The sequence below is a fragment of the Melanerpes formicivorus genome, unplaced genomic scaffold (assembly GCF_026170545.1).
Source record: "Melanerpes formicivorus ecotype bairdi unplaced genomic scaffold, bMelFor1.0.p_v2 SCAF_8, whole genome shotgun sequence".
In the NCBI taxonomy this organism is placed as follows: Eukaryota; Metazoa; Chordata; class Aves; order Piciformes; family Picidae; genus Melanerpes; species Melanerpes formicivorus.
Genome location: NW_027142360.1, coordinates 10,352,026 through 10,370,063, shown reverse-complemented (window position 1 = coordinate 10,370,063; position 18,038 = coordinate 10,352,026). Strand labels below are relative to the sequence as shown.

General features: G+C 53.6%; 2 protein-coding genes across 2 annotated transcripts; one reads left to right on the top strand and one right to left on the bottom strand.

Annotated features, from left to right (window-relative positions):
• The first annotated feature begins 91 nt into the window (after positions 1-91).
• CDCA3 (cell division cycle associated 3) lies at positions 92-2,563 on the top strand. Its single transcript, XM_068142041.1, has 5 exons — positions 92-244; positions 311-440; positions 532-771; positions 1,685-1,806; positions 2,164-2,563. The coding sequence occupies exons 1-5, from the start codon at positions 131-133 to the stop codon at positions 2,299-2,301; spliced, it is 744 nt and encodes a 247-aa protein (XP_067998142.1). The 5' UTR covers positions 92-130; the 3' UTR covers positions 2,302-2,563.
• A 1,133-nt stretch (positions 2,564-3,696) lies between these two features.
• GNB3 (G protein subunit beta 3) lies at positions 3,697-15,439 on the bottom strand. The gene is made up of 10 exons (XM_068142040.1): positions 15,209-15,439; positions 9,882-9,983; positions 9,300-9,338; positions 9,025-9,131; positions 8,856-8,919; positions 8,598-8,760; positions 8,430-8,496; positions 6,644-6,845; positions 5,362-5,578; positions 3,697-4,579 (listed from the first exon to the last, which is right to left on the bottom strand). The coding sequence occupies exons 2-10, from the start codon at positions 9,936-9,938 to the stop codon at positions 4,473-4,475; spliced, it is 1,023 nt and encodes a 340-aa protein (XP_067998141.1). The 5' UTR covers positions 9,939-9,983; positions 15,209-15,439; the 3' UTR covers positions 3,697-4,472.
• Between the last annotated feature and the right edge of the window lie 2,599 nt (positions 15,440-18,038).

The following is an 18,038-nucleotide window of genomic DNA, read 5'->3' as shown; positions in this document are numbered from 1 at the left end:
GGGGGCGGGACAGGGCACGCCCCGTGCCTGCGGGAGGAGGACCAATGGGAGGGGCGCTGCGCGGCGCGCGGGAGATTTGAATGGTGGCGAGGGGCGGAGCAGGAGGCAGAGCGCCGCCGTGCCCGCTGCCATGGGGGTCTCTGCCAGTACCCCGGCTACCCCCGCGGCCCTCCGCAACAAGCACCTGGCTCATGTTAGCGACCCCCGCTCCCCGAGCGCCGGCATCCCGCGCACCCCCATTGAGGTAGGCGCCTTCCCGCCCGCAACTGCTCTCCCCCGTCCCTGGTTCTCATCCCTGCCCCCTTCGCAGGTGGTGAGCTCCCCGACGGGCAGCCCTCAGCCCGGCCCCGCCGAGCCGGCGGTGGGTATCAGTCAGGACCGGGACCCGCGCTCGCCAACGCCTGGTATCTTCCGCACGCCCACGAGAGCCGCGTGGAGCGGTGAGTGAGATGTCCCCTCCGTCCTGAGAAGGCAACTGGCCAGAGCTGGGCGACTCACGCTGCCCTCCATCCCTTCCTCCTTCCCCGTCAGACAGTGTGGATCAGCTGGTGAAGCAGCTCAGCGAGGCCTTCGGCGCTGAGACCGCGGCGCAAGAGCCGGCGCCGCCAGACACCGCCTGCTGCGGCGAGGAGCCGGCCCGGCGGAGCTCCCTGCCCGCTGGAGGCCCGGGAGCGGCCGCGGTGGTCTCGGAGGAGAAGGTGGAGACGCCGCCCTCTCCCTGCGCGGCCCCGGCTTGGCCAGCCCGCCTTGCCGGGCATGGCTTCTCCTCGGGTAAGTGCTGGGGGATGGCGCGGCTGAGGCTCCATGTGCCTGGGGAGGTGCACGGCCCGTGGCACAAGCAGGTCAGCACCCTCCGGTGCCTCTTTTCGGGCTTGCTCACGGACCCCATGTGCGTGTCCTCCCACCCCAGTTCAGCTGTCTCCCACCACCTGGGATAGCTTGGCTTTGTGTCTCTGAAGCTGGTACTGTGGACACCCCTTTGGGAATTGTTTCTTTGTGAGACTGATTTCTGTCAGGAGTTGGAAAATGACAATTTTTTTTTCAGTTGGTAGTTTAAAGAGGTCAGTGACAGCTCTTCACCCTTCTGACAACACAGGCTTGGAATTTTGGAGGCCTGTTCTGTGTGACCTTGGAATGCGTTGGGATGAGCTGGGGGGTGAGGGTGGGAGTGGTTCTGGGACTCTTTAGACTGCTTCAGAAAGCTCTCTGGGAGCTTCCCTTCTATGAGGAGGGACTAGAAACTGGGGCTGTTCAGTGTGGAGAGGAGAATGCTCATGGGGGATCTCAAGGGAGAGTATGTGAAGGGGAGAGCCAGGTGCCAAGGGGTGGTAGCAGAGACAATGGGCACAAACTGGAGCACAGGAGGCTGCATCTGAACACCAGGGAGCACTTTTTCACTGTGAGGGTGACCATGTACTGGAACAGGCTACCCAGAGAGGTTACAGACTCTCTATTCTTGGAGATATTCAAAAGCCATGTGTTCTGGGCTTCTATGTAGCTCTGCTGATGCAGGGGGGGCAGACCAGACATCCTCCAGAGCTCACTTCCAACTTCAACTTTCCTGTGATCAATTTAACTGGAAGTGCTTGGGTAACATTCTGCTGTGCAGGCAAGCAAACTAGATCATAAAGGGCAGGATCCTCCAGCCTTGTTGTGACACCTTTCTTTTTCCTCCTGTCACTAGGGAGCAAGCCCATGAAACGCAAAACCACCAGCAAAGTCCTGGCAGCAGCTGGGGGAGCTGCCCGCTCTCCCCTCAGCATCCTACAAGATGATAACTCCCCCAGTGCTCCTGCCCCTCGCCAGGTAAAGCTTAATGAGTGGTACTGGGGGAGGGAGAATGGGCTGAAAAAGGTCTGTGTTTTGTATGGCCTCAGTTGGGAACTGTGGCCTCCCAGGCCTGTAAAGCCTGGTGGCTTCATAAGTAGTTTTCTGTGAGTCAGTCTTGTCCCTGCATGCCTCTGAGTCTTGTTCAAAGTCTGTACTTTTGGCCTTGTAATATTGCCCATTCCTGTGCATCCTTTCTCTTCAGGCTGTAGAAAAAGTCCTATGCTCCTAGACATTGTCACAGGAGAGCCAAAGATGAAGGGCCTGACAATGGGCTGCATGTTCCACTGAGAATTAACAAAGCCTCAATTAACTGTTTGTTTTTAACTTCTCTAGGGTAAGAGGCATGTGTTGGGAGAGAACCTTGGGGAGAAGGAAGTGACTGTGGACCCAAGCAGGAGCCTCAAATCTGGGAACTATGCTTGGAGTGACTTGAACAAAGAGAACCAGCAATGCCCCTTTGTGGAGAACTAGGGATTTCCTTTTCTGGGGATCTCACTGAACTTTGATATTGTTTTGAGAATCTTCTGAGGGGAGAAATCCTGTAATAGACTGAAACTCCAGACTTGTGGTCACTCTTCTCACCTCACCCTCTGGGGCAAGGGGAGAGCACAGTCCCTCCCCCAGCTTCACCAGTTCCTTGTACAGCACAGCCTGTCCTCTGTTGTGTATCACTTGTATTGACTTAGTACAGATTTCTTACCTGTAGCAAACTCTTATTAAATTTCTGACTGTATCTACAGCCTGGTAGGACAGTAGGAGCCTCCTGCTTGTCCAGTGCACTGTTTTTGTTTTACCCCACCTGTGTCCAGTTCTGGGGACCCCAATGCAATAAGGACATGGATCTGTTGGAGTGGGGCCAGAGGGCTGGAGGACCTCTCCTATGAGGACAGGTTGAGGAAGCTGGGTCTGTTCGGCATGGAGAAGAGAAGGCTTCAGGGAGACCTGAGAGCAGCCTTCTGGTACCTGCAGGGGGGGACTATGGGAGTGTGGTAAGAGGATCAGGGAAATGGTTTTAAACTAGAGCAGGGTAGCTTTAGATTGGACATTAGGAAGAAGCTCTTTACTATGGGGGTGGTGGAACACTGAAATGGGTTGCCCAGAGAAGCTGTGGACACCTCATACCTGGAAGTGTTTAAGGCCAGCTCAGAGGAGGCTTTGAGCAATGTGGTCTAGTGAGAGATGTCCCTAGCAGGGGAGTTGGAACTGAGTGATCTTTAAGGTCCTTTCCAACTCAAGCTGTTCTTTGAAGACTAGGATTTAGGAATACCATAGTTCAGTCTTTCATTAACTGCTACTCACCTCTCTCCCCTGACTGTAACATGCCACTGTTGTAGCTGGGCTGGGAAGGGTCTGCCCTTGGGCCTATGCACTATAGAGTGGGCTGGGAAGCTGCAGCTCTGCAGGAGACTGCTGCTTCTGGAGTTCTGGTGCACCTACAATATTCTCAAACTGCACACAGGGTTGCAGCTTACTGCAAGGGTCTGCTATTGAGGGTAAATACCAAATAGGATAAGAGATGAGTAGGTCAAGCTACTCATGCACAGTCTTAAGTCTCTGCACCTTGTTGACCTTCAACTCTTCCCCAGGACCTCAGAATGTCACTGTCAGCCTCCAAGTGTAACAGAGGCTGAATATGGTAGCTGTGTGCTGTACTCAAGGGTTTTCACCTGTAGGGTAGTAAGCCTCAGGACTAACAGCCTCTTCCCAGCTAAACCAGAGATGAGGAACTCTGACCTCTTGGGACTTTGAGGCAGAGCAAGGTCTGTGGATGAGATCTTCTCTGGATGGGGTCAGCAGGCAGTGTTCAGAGGAGTTGTGTTTGCAGTAGCTCATTGCAATGCTAGAAAGAAGACAGCCTGCAGTGCATATGTGAACTTGCTTTATTTGTCAGGGCTATGAAGATCTAGAACAGGCTTGGAAACAGGGGTTGATGGCTACTGGGTAGACAGGGTCACCACACAATGCAGGAGTGAGGCAAAAAGAGAAGGAACAGCAAGAAGCATGCAATAAATAAGAATCAATATAACATTCCCTGGTACTCTTGCAGGTCTGAGGGCTTCCTTTCCCTCATCTATGCATAGACAGACTTGAACTAAGCCTTCTCCAGTGGAAAATGAGCCCAGTGTTATGCTAGCTTTTGGGTTGAGGTTGCATGATAGACATCTCAGATCCAGTGCATCTCTGAGGCTGTCTGGAGGGATAGAGGACAGACAGCTTCCCAGCGAAGCTAAGTAGAGTTAAGTTAGGGACAGAGTTGTTGGATGAGAGGTTCAGGGAGGGATGGATTTCAACGTGGGTAGAGGTGTTTGAAGGAAGATGCAGGGTGTCTGAAGTGTACTGTAAAGTCCTGAGACAATGAACTGTATTGCGCAGGTCTTCAAGCCTGCACAAGGCTGGAAACCACTGGGCCTGTTTAGAGGTGGAGAGAAGGGCCAGTGTGTGTGCTCCTGCTCCTCAGCTCCTGCTCCCCCTGCTCCCCCTCCCCAACCTATCCTTTTCACTCTGGGAGACCCCTACAAGTGTCTAGAGACAAGTGGGAGTGGTGGGTGGGCGTTTTGTTTGTGCTCGGCTGGCAATGCTGCTCGCGTGGACTCAGGCTGCGGGCCGTGCTCCTGCTGCGCTTCCCCTCTCCGCTGCTCTCCTCAATTCCAGATCTTGAGGAAGCTGTCCCAGGAGCCAGTGGCAACGGCCATACCATCTGCTGTCACCCCCAGGCAGCTCACTCTGTTGTCATGGCCAGAAAGGATTCCTATGAAGGTGGAAAGAAGAGAGGTCAGGAAAAGAAGCAGGGTCTGTGAGAGAGAAAGGTGTAGAGCATGCTGAGGATGTGCACTGTGTGCCTACACCCCCCTGTGCTGTCTGCTCTTGCACAGCATAGTACAGTCAGTCTGTGGCTAGCAAGAACAAGAACATTTATGCATGGCACATACAGCCTACAAAGAAAATTCTTGGGAAGGTCTGGCTATCTGAATCCCTCTGCAACTGCTTCCACATGGGGAGCAATGGTAGGACTAAGAAGGGATGGTGTCACTGATGAGACTGAGGAAGAACAATGCTGCTGGAGGACTGCACTATACATTTTTTGGAAGCCAGAAGCTGCATCTGGAAGAAAAATGGCACTTGGGTGGATTCTGTGTGTGAGCAGAATCACAGAGTATCCAAAGATGCTGGACAGAAGCCCAGGTCCATGCTCAGGCTGGTGTCTGGCCAACAAGGTGGCATGGTGAGTAGCTGGAACTGGCAACTGGCAAAGGCTTGGATAAAGTAGGAAAAACTACTGGTGCTTGCAAGGACTTGTAGCTAACAGGAACCTGAATGTTCTTTCCCTCCTTGAAACTGTCCTGACTTCTTTACATTAGCAACACTAGCTCTGCACAAAAGAGCTGTACTGGCTGTGGTGTGCTGCTGACGTGCAAGGTTTCAGTCAGTACAGGACGTGTCCCTTTTTGCAGAAAGAAAAGGCTTTTCCTTCCCTTTGTAAGGGACAGGTGACCTTGTAGGGAACGACAGAGATGTCCAGGAGCCACTCACCCACACGCTCTGCTTTCAGAGAGTCCCAGATGTTGCAGTTGAAGTCGTCGTAGCCGGCGAGCAGGAGGCGGCCGCTGCGGGAGAAGGCGACGGAGGTGATCCCGCAGATGATGCTCTCGTGGGAGTAGACAAGCAGCTCCTGGTCCGCCCGCAGGTCAAACAGGCGGCAGGTGGCGTCGTCCGAGCCCGTGCAGATGGCCTCGCCGTTGGGGAAGAACTAGGGAGGGCACACCCCAGACTGTGAGCAGCCCGTGCCTTGCAGAGTGCCTCAACTCCTTTGCCTCCCTGCTAACTGCCAGCAAACCGCAGAGGGGTGACAAACCACTGGGCCACGAGACTGGGTTCTAAAAGTGGAGTCTGCTGAAGGGGACAACTGGTGCTTCTCCTGAGACCAAGGAAACCCCTTCCACCTCAAGAAAGCAAAGGACTTTGGGCTATTTCAAGACATCCCAGTGCCGTGAGTTTAGGGCTCGACAAGCGTCCATCCATTATCCCTCAGATGATTCAGAGCCACAAGAGCCTTAGTCTGATTCTCATACCCATACCCTCATACCATATGTGTCCTTGCTTTGAGGTGCTAAAAAGAGCTCCTGTGTGTGGCAGAATATCATGACTGGTAGGGCAGCTATGGGAGAGGTAAGAACATCTGTACTAGTTGGAGCCAGGGGAGGGTGGTTCAAGCAGCAGATACCGCAGGAAGCTGACACACATTTGGATAGCTACTGGGATCACACTGATGTGTTTCTTGACCTGCCATCTCTAGGACTCTGTTTTGCACCCATGACTTTAAGGGGAATAGTTGCCCCTAAATGTCTATGCTGTCTTCTGGGAAGATTTCCTTTCAGAAGATCTCCCTGTGATCCCAAGCTCCCACCTCTGCCCTCTGGAGCTGACTGAGACCCTCAGCTGAGTGAAGTATTCCTACGTCATCTTGTGCCAGGGCTCCTGGAACATGACTGACTCATGGTTCCCAAAAGCTGCTGTGAGCAAAGCTGAACCAGCACCTGCATTAGGCTGCTGAGCTCCACAGACCAGAGTGTGATGGATGAGTCCAAGCAGTGCTTGGAGTTAGACCCAGATGCTTTGGTGCCCCAGCATCTGGAAAGAGCCAGCTGTGAACTTCGGTGAACTCAGGCCCTCCCTGCTTCAGGTTGGATAATGGGGCCGTGGTCTCCTGAAACTCCCATACCCCCCATGGCTGTGACAGCTTCTGTCAATCTTGTCCCAAGCCCATGTTTCAGAGCCAGTCTGTCCCCTCACCCTGCCCCTGGAGCATACGTACGCAGATGGCATTGATGTCGGACTCGTGCCCTGAGAAGGTCTGGCGGCAGGAGCCCTCCCGCACGTCCCACAGTTTGGCAGTAGCATCACAAGCCCCAGAGATGAAGAGTTTGAAGTCTGGAGAGACAGCCAAGCTCATACAGTCTCCAGTGTGACCTATGAACACAGTCTTCTGCTGCCCTGTCTCGATGTCCCAGAGTGCACTGTGGGAGAGGAGAAGACTTCTCAGAGCCAAACCAAGCAGAACAGACCTACAGCACTGAGGAGCTGCCCCACTCACAAGGCATAGGAGGGAAGTCATGGACCTGGCTGCAGCATGGGGAAATGAGTGGAAGGTATCCCTCAAATCAGCTGCACACAACAGAATCTCTCTTGACAGCTGTGCTGCTCATATGTTTGCCAAAGCAGAGGAAAACTAAGACTGGGGGGAGTGAGGCTGGACCTTGCTCTCATCACTGCAACAGCTGAAGGGAATGCTGACAGAAGGCAACCCTGCGTATCAATCCAGGCTGGGGGATGATGAGATTGAGACCAGCCCTGCAGAAAAGGACTTTGGGGTGCTGCTGGATGAGGAGCTGGACATGAGCCAGTAATAGGCACTTGCAGCCCAGAAGGCCAATGGCAGCCTGGGCTGCATCAAAAGCAGCGTGGCCAACAGATGGAGAGAGGTGATTCTGCCTCTCTGCTCTGGGGAGACCTCACCTAGAGTGCTGTGTCTAGCTCTGGAGCCCTCAAAACAAGAAGGACAAGGACCTGATGGAGCAGGTCCAGATGAGAGCCACAAAGATGATCAGAGGGCTGGAGGCCCTCTGCTAAGAGGACAGGCTGAGGGAGTTGGGGTTGTTCAGCCTGGAGAAGGCTCCAGGGACACCAGTAGCTGATGAGTGCCTACAAGAAGGCTGCAGAGGGGCTGTTTGCAAAGGCCTGCAGTGACAGGACAAGGGGCAATGGTTTGAAATGAGAGAAGAGCAGATTTAGATTGGAGGTTAGGAACAAGTTCTGCACCATGAGGCTGCTGGAACACTGCAACAGGTTTCCTAGGCTATGGTTGTGGCCCCATCCCTGAAGATATTCAAGGTGAGGCTGTACAAGGCTCTGGGCAAGCTGATTTAGTGGAGGATGTCCCTGCTGACTGCAGGGCTTTGCACTAGATGACCTTTGGAAATCCCTTCCAACCCATTCCATGATTCTAAGAGGTAACAGGGACAGCCAGCCAGACCTATCTGCTGTGTCCACATGCTGGTGGGATGTACAGATCATGTTCACTGGAACTCTACATTACAGCCAGGCAAATCAACCTGATGGGAATCATAGCATAGGTTTTGGTTGGAAAAGATGCTGGAGATCATTCAGTCCAATGAAATGTAACATCCTGTCATGTCTTCATACAGGAGGTTTTTCCAAAGGAGGTATTGGGATGGGGTGAGGATGAATAAAGGCTCAGCAGTGCTCACAGTCCTAGCACAGTGAGACCTGAGAGCTGGGGACAAAAGGATCCAGGGACTGGATTTGCAGGTGTCCCTTGCAATGGGCAAGACTTCAAAAGTGGAGCACCTATGTGGGCCCCACATGCAGTTATGATGTTTTCTGCCATTAAGAGCTGGCAGCATGGTTCCTACAGCTTCACCCAGAGACCTGCATCTTGACCTGACTTCAGCTGGGAAAAGAACCCCTCCTCTCCAATGGAGGAAGAATAGATCTGGCTTCCTACGGTGCTCTGCACGGCCTCCCTGTGCAGGAGCAATTTGTCCTTAGTGGATGTCCCCAGGATGCAGAAGGTAACTCACCACGTGGTGTCTCCAGAGCTAGTCACGATATTGTTGTCATCAAGGAATCGGCAGCAGGACAGGTAACCTAGGAGGCAGGGACAGGCAAATATGAGCAACTAGTCAGGGCTGGGAGAGTGGGGTTTGGAAGCAGGGGGCACCCAGGCTGCAGGTAGGCAGCACACACACCTGTATGGGCTGAGAGCTCCCTGCTCACTTTGACGTTGCCTTCACGAGTCTTGAGGTTGTAGATGGAGCACATGTTGTCGAGGCCCCCACAGGCCACAAAATTGCCTGAGGGGGCATAGGCACAGGTCATGACCCAGGAAGAACGCAAAGGGATGGCATGAACCTGGCAGGACAAGAACCAGTGTTGAGACTGCAGAGGCGGCAGGGCGAGGGGGCCCACCCCAAGCCCCCAGTGTGCCAGAGCCGGGGGACTCCTACCTTGTTGGTTGTGTATGTGTCCCACACTATCAGCTTCCCATCTTGTGAGGCACTCACCAGAAGTCTGTGGGAGAGGAAGATCACATTAATAGCTCTCTTGCCAGTAGAGCCTCTTGCCCTCCACCCCCATGTGCTGTCCTGCACCCTACAGGTCAGCAGCATTGCTCACTTGGAGTCTGTGGACCAGTGCATGGCGTAGATCTTGGCCAGGTGCCCACGCAGGGTCCTTCGGGTCCGCATCTGGATGCGGCCAACGACCTCCATTCCAGACACAATCTGAGGAAAGGATGAGGGGAGAGAAGCAATTAATCTTGGGCTGGTAGGAGCTTTACTGCTTCCCACACCTCTGCCTCCTAACTGCTTCCCAACTGGAGAGAGTACCCCTGGGAGTGCTGCTGGCTGATTCCCCACACACTCTCCTGCCCAGCCAGCCCTGTCCCTTACCTGAGCAAGTGTTGTGTCTGCACAGGCTTTCCGGGCATCCTGAGGAAGAGAGGAGCAAATGAGACAGAACAAAGCTGTGTGGTGAAAGCAATGGCAAGACAAACTCAAGAGCGTACCTGGGGCGAGCTATGGCTGTGCTGTGGTTGGATTGTGGCCACCACAGTGGAATCCTGGGCTGTGACTGGGCCACCTCAGTGCCAGTCAAACATCAGGAAGGGGAGACAAAACCTGTTCAACATCCAGTTCCCCATGATACCCACTCTCCATGGATCCTCCTGCCTGGCAGAACACCAGCTGCCTCCCAGGCAGAATAGGTTCTAGGGACACACTACGATCTTTGCCCTCCCACAGAAACAACACCAGTGGCTACTTCTCATGGAGTCCTCTCTTCTCCCCCTCCCCATCCACCACCCCACACTCCCTCCCCCCATGCTCTGAAGATCTCCATTAGCTGTGCAGGGCTGCAGGGGCTCAGAGGATGTAGCTGGAGAAAGCTCAACAACCAGGTTGTGACAGGAGGAGAAATGGGAGGCAGGGGGGCAGAGGCTCTCTCAGCAGTGTCGTGACTGTCGCCAGCATTACCGCAATCTGCTTCTTCAGCTGCTCAGCCTCCTGCTTCATCTGTTCCATTTCCCCCATCTTTGTGACCTAGGGGTGGCTTCTCCACCTGAGGCAGCCTTGATTCTGGGGAGACAAATGCAAGGAGAGAGGTGTGAGGTAGAAAGGGCACTGTGCACATGTAGGCACCCTTCTTAAAGGTTTAGCAACCATTTCTTGCCCAAATTTGTCCTCTTACCTCTTTACTTTTAACCTCTCCATTTCAAGCTCTATCAAGTCCTGGGTCCTTCTATTCAGCTGGTCACTGTCCATGACCAAGCTGTGCAACTCAGCTCTAGGAGGAGGAAGCTTGATAGGGGAAGCCCAGTGGGTATTTCCTATTTCCCCAGGCAATGCCCAACAGCTCTTTGACCACTAAGGAAATCTGGGGGCTGCTGAGGTGCACTCCCAGGGTTCCCTTTGCAAAAAAAATGAAAAGGTGGATGCCTAGGACAGGATCTTGAAACAACATAAGCAGATAAAAGTATTTCCGAAGTCCAACTTTTCCTTGATGTCCAAAGATAGAAGCAGCATGCAAGTCCTTCATGGACTTTGCTTCTGTGCATCTGCCCACACATTTTTTTGTGCCCATGTCAAGGTTTGGCATCCTCAGTATGTGACAGTGATGAGTTGTGCAGCTTAGTGGGAGGCTCTGCAAAGAAGTCTCTGGGTTTGTTACTCCTCAGTGGCACCAGTTCCACTTTGTTGTCACTAACTTTTGGGTTGGAAGAATCAGAAAATAACTGTTTTGTTATGCTTTATAGATCTTTGTCTTGTCCATTTTCATCCATTTCTTCTGCAGAGAACACTAAGTCACAGAATTACAGAATGGTTTGGTTAGAAGGGACCCCCAAAGGTGATCCAGTCAAAACCCCTGCAGACAGCAGGGACATCCTCCACTAGATCAGCTTGCTCAGAGCCTTGTCCAGTCTGACCTTGAAGATCTCCAGGGATGGGGCCTCAGCCACCTCCCTGGACAACCTGTTGCAGTGTTCCAGCAGCCTCATGATGCAGAACCTGTTCCTAACATCCAATCTAAATCTGCTCTTCTCTCATTTCAAATCATTGCCTCTCATCCCATCACTGCAGGCCTTTGCAAACAGTCCCTCTGCAGCCTTCTTGTAGCCCCCTTTAAATACTGGAAGGCTGCTCTAAGGTCTGCCTGCAGACTTCTCCAGGCTGAACAACCCCAGCTCCCTCAGCCTCACAGCCCCATGATCATCTTGGTAGGCCTCCTCTGGACCCTCCCCATCAGGTCCATGTCTTTCCTGTGCTGAGGGCTCCAGAGCCGGACACAGCACTGCAGGTTAGGTCTCACCAGAGTGGAGCAGTCATGCTGCAGAGCACACTTGGTCATCCTGCTCTAGCAGGGAGGTTGGGCTAGACAATCTTCTGAGGTCCCTTCCACCCCCCACCATTTTGTGATTCCTCCCATATAAGGGGTCACATCCCATGAATTCTGTTGTTGGTCTCCAAGCCCTTGCCAGTTATTTCCAGCTTCTGGATGAGGTGTTTTTGCAGTGAGAGCAGTGAGGCAGTCCAGGTACAGATGCCCCATATGATGAGACAGCATCTCTAGCTTGTTCTCTTGCTTGTTGCCTGCACTGAAGTTCTAGAACTTCCCACTCTTTGCACAAATCTGGTCTTCACTTGTTTCAGTCTTTCTCCTGGGTTAGTGAGTGTCCAGACATGCTCCAGCTGTTGTTTATCATCAGAGCCAGTGCTTTGCCCCAAGGCCCACAAATCTTCCAGCAGCACCTGCAGAATTTCTGCTAGTCCTTGTGGGTCACATCACCTCCATCTCCCTCTGGCCTGTTGCCTGCAGGCCTTGTCTCTTCCAGCCAACAGGGTTTTGGTTTTTTCCATGCCAGGCTGGTCTCTTGCTGTGGGAAAGACATAGCTCCCCAATCCTTTTGCTTGTTGCTTCTTGGAGCTCTTTGTAAAGCTCTTTGGATTTCCCTCCAGAACTCCTTACCCTGAATGTCTCCTTGGCTTTCCTCTGGTCCTCCAGGCAGAGTGAGGTTCTGCTTGGACTCCTGCAGCACAGCTTTCAGAGAGGCAGAATTTTCTTGTAGCTGCTGGGAGTCACCAGCTTATCCCAGAAGGAGGCTATTTCAGGCGGTGCTTTGCAGAGAGAGACTTGCAGTTGCTACCTGCAAACATGGACAGAACCACAGCCCTGCTGCCTCTTCCCCTCTCTGCCCATGCACTGGACTGGTCTGCTGGCCCCAGCACCCAGTGAGAGACCAGGAGAGGAACCTAGGGCAGCACTGTCAGAGCCTGGAGGCACCTGCCACAGCAGTGGCCTGGGGCTGCCAGCTTCAGCTGCACCAAGGATGGGGATAACAGGCTATCACCTGAGCTGGGCCCTTCCCACTGCTTTTCTCTTCTCCCAGTTTGACAGAACAGTGGGGAGGGGGCTCCTCCCAGCGAGGGCACAGAGCTGCAGCTTGGTTGAATGATGTTGGCCATGAAACAAAATCACAGAATGGCAGGAGTTGGACCCAGAGGTCATCCAGTCCAACCCTCCTGCTGAAGCAAGTTCACCCAGATCAGGCTGCACAGGAACATGTCCCACTGGGTTTTGAGAGTCTCCAGAGCAGGAGATTCCACAGCCTCTCTGGGCAGCCTGGGCTAGGGCTGTAGCACCTTCAAAATGAAGAAGTTTTTCCTTATGTTCAAGTGAAACCTCCTGTGTTCCAGTTCGTGGCCGTTGCCCCATTGTCCTATCACTGAGAACTACTGAAAAGAGCCTGGCCCCATCCTCTTGCCCTCACCCTGTAGGTATTGGTAAGTATTGATAAGATCTCTTCTTGGTCTTCTCTTCTGCAGGCTAAACAGCTACAGGTCTCCCAGCCTCTCCTCACCAGAGGGAAACTGCAGTCCCCTCAGTATCTTTGTGGCTCTTTTGTCTGAAAGCCCACTGCATACACTTCTCACTTCTCCTCCTTTGGGAAGAGGCTGGGCAAAGTCTTGCAGCTTCCAGCAGGAGGCTGCAGGTCCTTCTGATCTTGTGGCACTTGCTCCTCAGCAAAGACTGTGTCCAGCTCTGGATGCTCCCCACCAGCACATCAAGTATGAAACCTGACTTTCCAGCCATCCTGCAGAAACCAGCCCTGCTCTTTCAGTCTACACCACTCCTTTTATCAGTTCTCCCTAGAACTGCTCCTACCTCCCCTCCGTCCATCCTAAGCGTTGGACTGCCTTTTCCTGCTGGGCTACCTCTTTACTCTGACTCTCTCCTTCCAATCTTCTCTGCTTGGTCTACAAGCTGTCCAGGCTGTTATTTCACACACCTTTGGCCATCTGAGATCACCATCCATCCACCTACCCTAATCTGTCTTTGTGGACTTCCTGGTTTTGCCCACCCAGACCTGCATGGAATTGAGAACCTTGTTCTGCCTTCCAGTTTCTGCCCCAAGTGAAGATAGCCGCACCTGTGCTCATCAGCCAGCAGATCCACAGTTTTCCTTGTGTCTCTCCTGCTTTTTCCCTCTTCTCTCCCCTTCCCTGGGTGTTGCTTTCCCCACTGTTGCACCAGCACAGGAGTGCCAGCTTGCAGGTGCCCGCCTTTTGAAGCTGCACAAGCAGCTGAGGGGCTTTTGAAGGAGGTCAAAGGGCAGAGGATGGATAAAAAGGGCTAAATATAGAGAAGGTGCAGCTCAGGTTCAGGCCTCTGTCCAAACCTTTAAATCCCTCTGAGGGAACACTAAATGAAGTTGGGAATTGTTCTCAGCTTCAGAGGACAAGGATCCACAGATGAGTGATAATAATAGCTCCAGCTTTGCCTGCCACCTCCTCCCATCGTGTCCCAGCACAGCCTGTGGACAGCGAGTTACCTGATCCCCAGGGGAGTGCAGCTGCCTCCTGGGAGGCCCAAGAGCAGGTGTGTAAAAGAGTCATGGTCATGTAAATTTAGGACAGGAAACGGGGAACCAAATGGGGGAAGAACAGAGGAAAGTGGAGTTTGGAGCCTGGCCAAGGCAGCCATCACTATGGGATGCACATTTCTTGTGAATCCAAGGGTCAGGCAGCAGCCCAGCCTGGTTTCAATGGGAAAGGCTCCTAATGGTGCAAACTCAGTGCTTTCCAGAAGGACTAAAGAGGTGGCTGGTAGGCAGTAGATGAAACCAAGTCCTGAGGTACCTTGGAAAAATCAAAGCATCCACTACCAGCCCAGCACTACAAGGAAAATTTTGGCACCAGCACTGGTCCAGAGCTGTGCCTCCTACAGGCACCGCTAAGGAGCATGGCACCACCAAACAGAACCTTGGCTTGGTTCACACCAGCCTTCTTCTGAGCTCTGCCTTGGCTCTGTTCATCCAGTTCACAGTTCTTGGATTTTGAGACCATATTTCATTTCTTTTGCTCTCCAATGTGCCCATTCCTTCCCCTCCTGCTTTTTCTCACAAATCTGCTGGAGGCACTAGCTGCAGTACTCCTGTTTGTGGGCAACCAGACTCACCCTGAGCCCCTGGGTGTCTGTTCATAGCAGGCCAAGTGCCTCTCCTGTGAGGCTGAGGTGGGGTGTGAAATCATCTGCCTTTTGCCTCTATGACTTTTCAGGGCAGTGGCTATGTCCCTTGAACCATGCCATGGCAGGGGCCCAGCCTGTACCCTAAGGGATATCCTGATGAACCACCTGCATCACTCCCTCCAGGGCACAGTGCACCAGCGATAGGTGAAAACAAAGGGGAGGTGAACCCCCCGGGGAGGGAGGGGGTCCCTCTGTGGGATACTGGGGGAGGGCTGTGAATAGAAAAGGGAAAGGTGCAAGAGGGACTGAGTATTAGGAGACAGCATCCCTGGGTCTCTGTGTAATCCCTGGCTGGCCTCGTATGCTCGCCCTGGTGACCCGGGGCTCCTTGCAGAGCCGGATACAGAGATGATCTCCCCTCTCCTGTGCTGGAGATCAAAGGCCAGGGTACAATTACCCTACTCTGCCCCTTGCTTTCTGAGGGCTTCTTCTGCATCCAGAAAAGCAGCCAGCTGCACAGAGGTGTGCACAGGGGAGCACCAGGAATGCAGGACTCTGTATAGTTAGTGAGTGTCAGGTTCTTCAACGGGAGCATCTCCTGAAAACCAGTGAGATTTACCTGCCAAAGGGAGAAGGAGCACCCCTATCCCAGCCCCTCAGCATCAGAGACATTGCAGCCCTATCCCAAATTCCTTCCCCACCATGATCTCCCCTCCCACATCCTTTGATGCCTATCCCTTGTAAAAAGACTTCTCACAGAACCACACCAAGAAACTCAGGGTCCCAAGTGCCACTCACCAAGGTGACCTCAGGCATCACAAGGCAGTATCCTTACCGGGAGCTGTAGAGCGAGGTGGGTTGCAGTCCCCCCTGGCTGGCAGCCTCACAGCACTGCCTCCCTTGCTGCCAGTGGCTCCCCGCTGCTCGGGAGCCCCTCGTCCCTGTGCAGTCGCCAGTCGGTTGTGCCCGGCCACCCAGCAAGTCCCTTGTTCCCTCTCTGCGCCTCTCCCAGGACTGATCTCCCCATGGGGAGCTGGAAGGCTGTGGACGGGAGGGGTTGTGGGAGGGCCGATTCCAGGAGCAGCGTCAGGCAAATTAAATCAGACACCAGCGACTTGGGGAAATCGGATTGGGATGTAATGCAAAGCAGGTGGATGGGGGGGGCTGCAAAGAGAGAGTAGCAGGCGGCTCCTGAGGGAGAGACCCTGGCAGGCGGGTCGGGCTGCCTCCCTCCATACCAACAACCAACTTATGAAGCGAAGATTAGCCAGAACAGGCTGGGATTATCAGCCGCTCGGGCAGGTCCACAGGAATTCCCGTTTTCCCGGGGACAGCGGACAGCTCACGTCCTGGGACGGGGCGGGAAGAGGGACGGTACCACCCACAGGGGGCCTGCCAAGCAAAAACACATGGCAGGGCTGGAGGCACACCCTCCCGGGGCAGCGGGCTCGGCTCGGCATGGGGGAAACCAGAACTGGGCAGAGGGGCCAGGGGTGGCGGAAGATTTGGTGGTGTGCCTTTTGGCAGCCACTTTAGTGGGATGCTGCAAGGAGATTATCTTGGCCTCAATCTCTTTTAATCTCTCCCGCAGCTTTGGCCCAAGCCCGAGATAAATACCTTTTAACGGATCTGAGCTGACGTCAGGAGGCCATCAGTCTAATCACCCCAGCCACCTTTGGGCAAAGCAACCCAGAGATGTGGACACTGGCCCCTCATCCTTCCCACACGTCCTCATCAAGCAGGAACCATCCAGCTCCCCTACATGAATCACTGGAAGGGAGGCAGGAGGGTGGGGAGGTGATGGACACCTCAGTAGGGCAAGGGAATGACCGTGGGGAGGGTGGGAGGCACAAAGGGTTGCTGATGCTGGCTTTCCAAATGTGTGTGTCAAAGAAGTACCGGGATTCAGCTTAAGGAAAGACTTCCCTTTCCATGGAGCAGGGGCCCTGTGCCAACGGCAATGATGTGATCACACCCCCACCTCTGGCACTGCTAGCTCTGGCCCTACTGACACACAGAATCACACAGAACAGATCTGGTTAGGAGAGACCTCCGAGATCATCCAGCCCAACCTCTGACCCAGCGCTGAAAGGTCACCACTAAACCATGTCCCTAAGCACCAGCTCCACACGCTGCTTGAACATCCCCAGGGATGGTGACTCCACCACTGCCCTGGGCAGACCATTCCAATGTTTGAGAACCCTTTCAGTGAAGAAATATTTCCTAACATCCAGCATGAACCTCCCCTGGCGCAGCTTGGAACCATTTCCTCTGGTCCTGTCACTTGTGAGGCTGCCTTCTCCTCACTCCAACCTCCCTTCAGGTAGCTGTAGAGAGCAATGAGGTCTCCCCTCAGCCTCCTCTTCTCCAGACTGAACCCTCCCAGCTCCCTCAGCCCCTGCTTGTAGCCCAGGTGCTCCAGGCCCTTCACCAGCCTCATTGTCCTTCTCTGGACATGCTCCAGCACCTCAATGCCCTTCTTGTAGTGAGGGGCCCAGAACTGAACACAGCACTCCAGGTGTGGCCTCACCAGTGCTGAGCACAGGGGATGATCACCTCACTGCAAACCTGTCATCTGCAAACCTACTGAGGGTGCCTCAATCTCCTCATCCAGATCATTGATAAAGACATTAAAGAGGACAGGCTCCAGTACTGAACCCTGGGGGACACCACCAGTGACTTAGCTCCATTCACCACCACTCTTTGGGCCCAGCCATCAGCCAGTTTTTTATGCAGTGCAGAGGGCACTGATCCAAGCCTTGTGCTAGGAGTTTCTGTAGGAGAATGCTGTGGGAGAATACCATGCCAAGGGCTTTACTAAAGTCTAGGTAGACAATGTCCATGGCCCTCCCTTCATCACCGGGCAGGTCACCTTATTGTAGGAGATCAGAGTAGTAAGGTAGGACCTGCCCTTCACAAACCCATGGTGACTGGGCCTGATCTCCTGGTTGTCTTGTGTGTGCTGTGTGCTGGCACTCAGGATGCCCTGCTCCATGACTTTCCTTGGCACCCAGGTCAGACTGACAGGCCTGTAGTTCCCTGAACCATCCTTCCAGCCCTTCTCATTGATGGGTGTCACATTTGCTGGCCTCCAGTCAACTGGGGCCTCCCTGTTTAGCCAAGACTGTTGATAAGTAACAGAGAGTGCCTTGGTGAGCACCCTTGCGTGGGTACTTACTTCCATTTCAACTGCACTTGGGGTCTTTATGCTCAATTCCCATTGAGGCCTGAGTATGTCATGACCACAGATTGATCTCTGGCTCCAAGGCTTCCCAGGAAAAGGGTCACTGCTCTTTTTGATGCTCCACATCCACCCCATTCAATTCCTCTTTGGCTACAATATAATCCCATCTCGGGACACTAATCCCCTGGGCAGTGACAGCAGATTGTCTTTGTACCAGGGTGGAAAATGATAAACAAAGCATCTCTTCTGCTTTCACAGGCAATGTGGTGCACAGAGAAGAAAACTCACACAAGGAAAAGCAAGGCCTTGCTGCAGGCAAAGGTAAGCATGCAGCACGTTTTCCTTAGAGGCACTTCCCACCCTCCCCAGGGTTTGGTCAGGGAGAGCTGACTTGCTCTCCTGCTCTGCCTCAGTGAAACTTGCTGGCATCTGGGCTAATGCTTTGCTTTCTTTCCCTGAGGGTTCAGTCTCCTTCCATTGT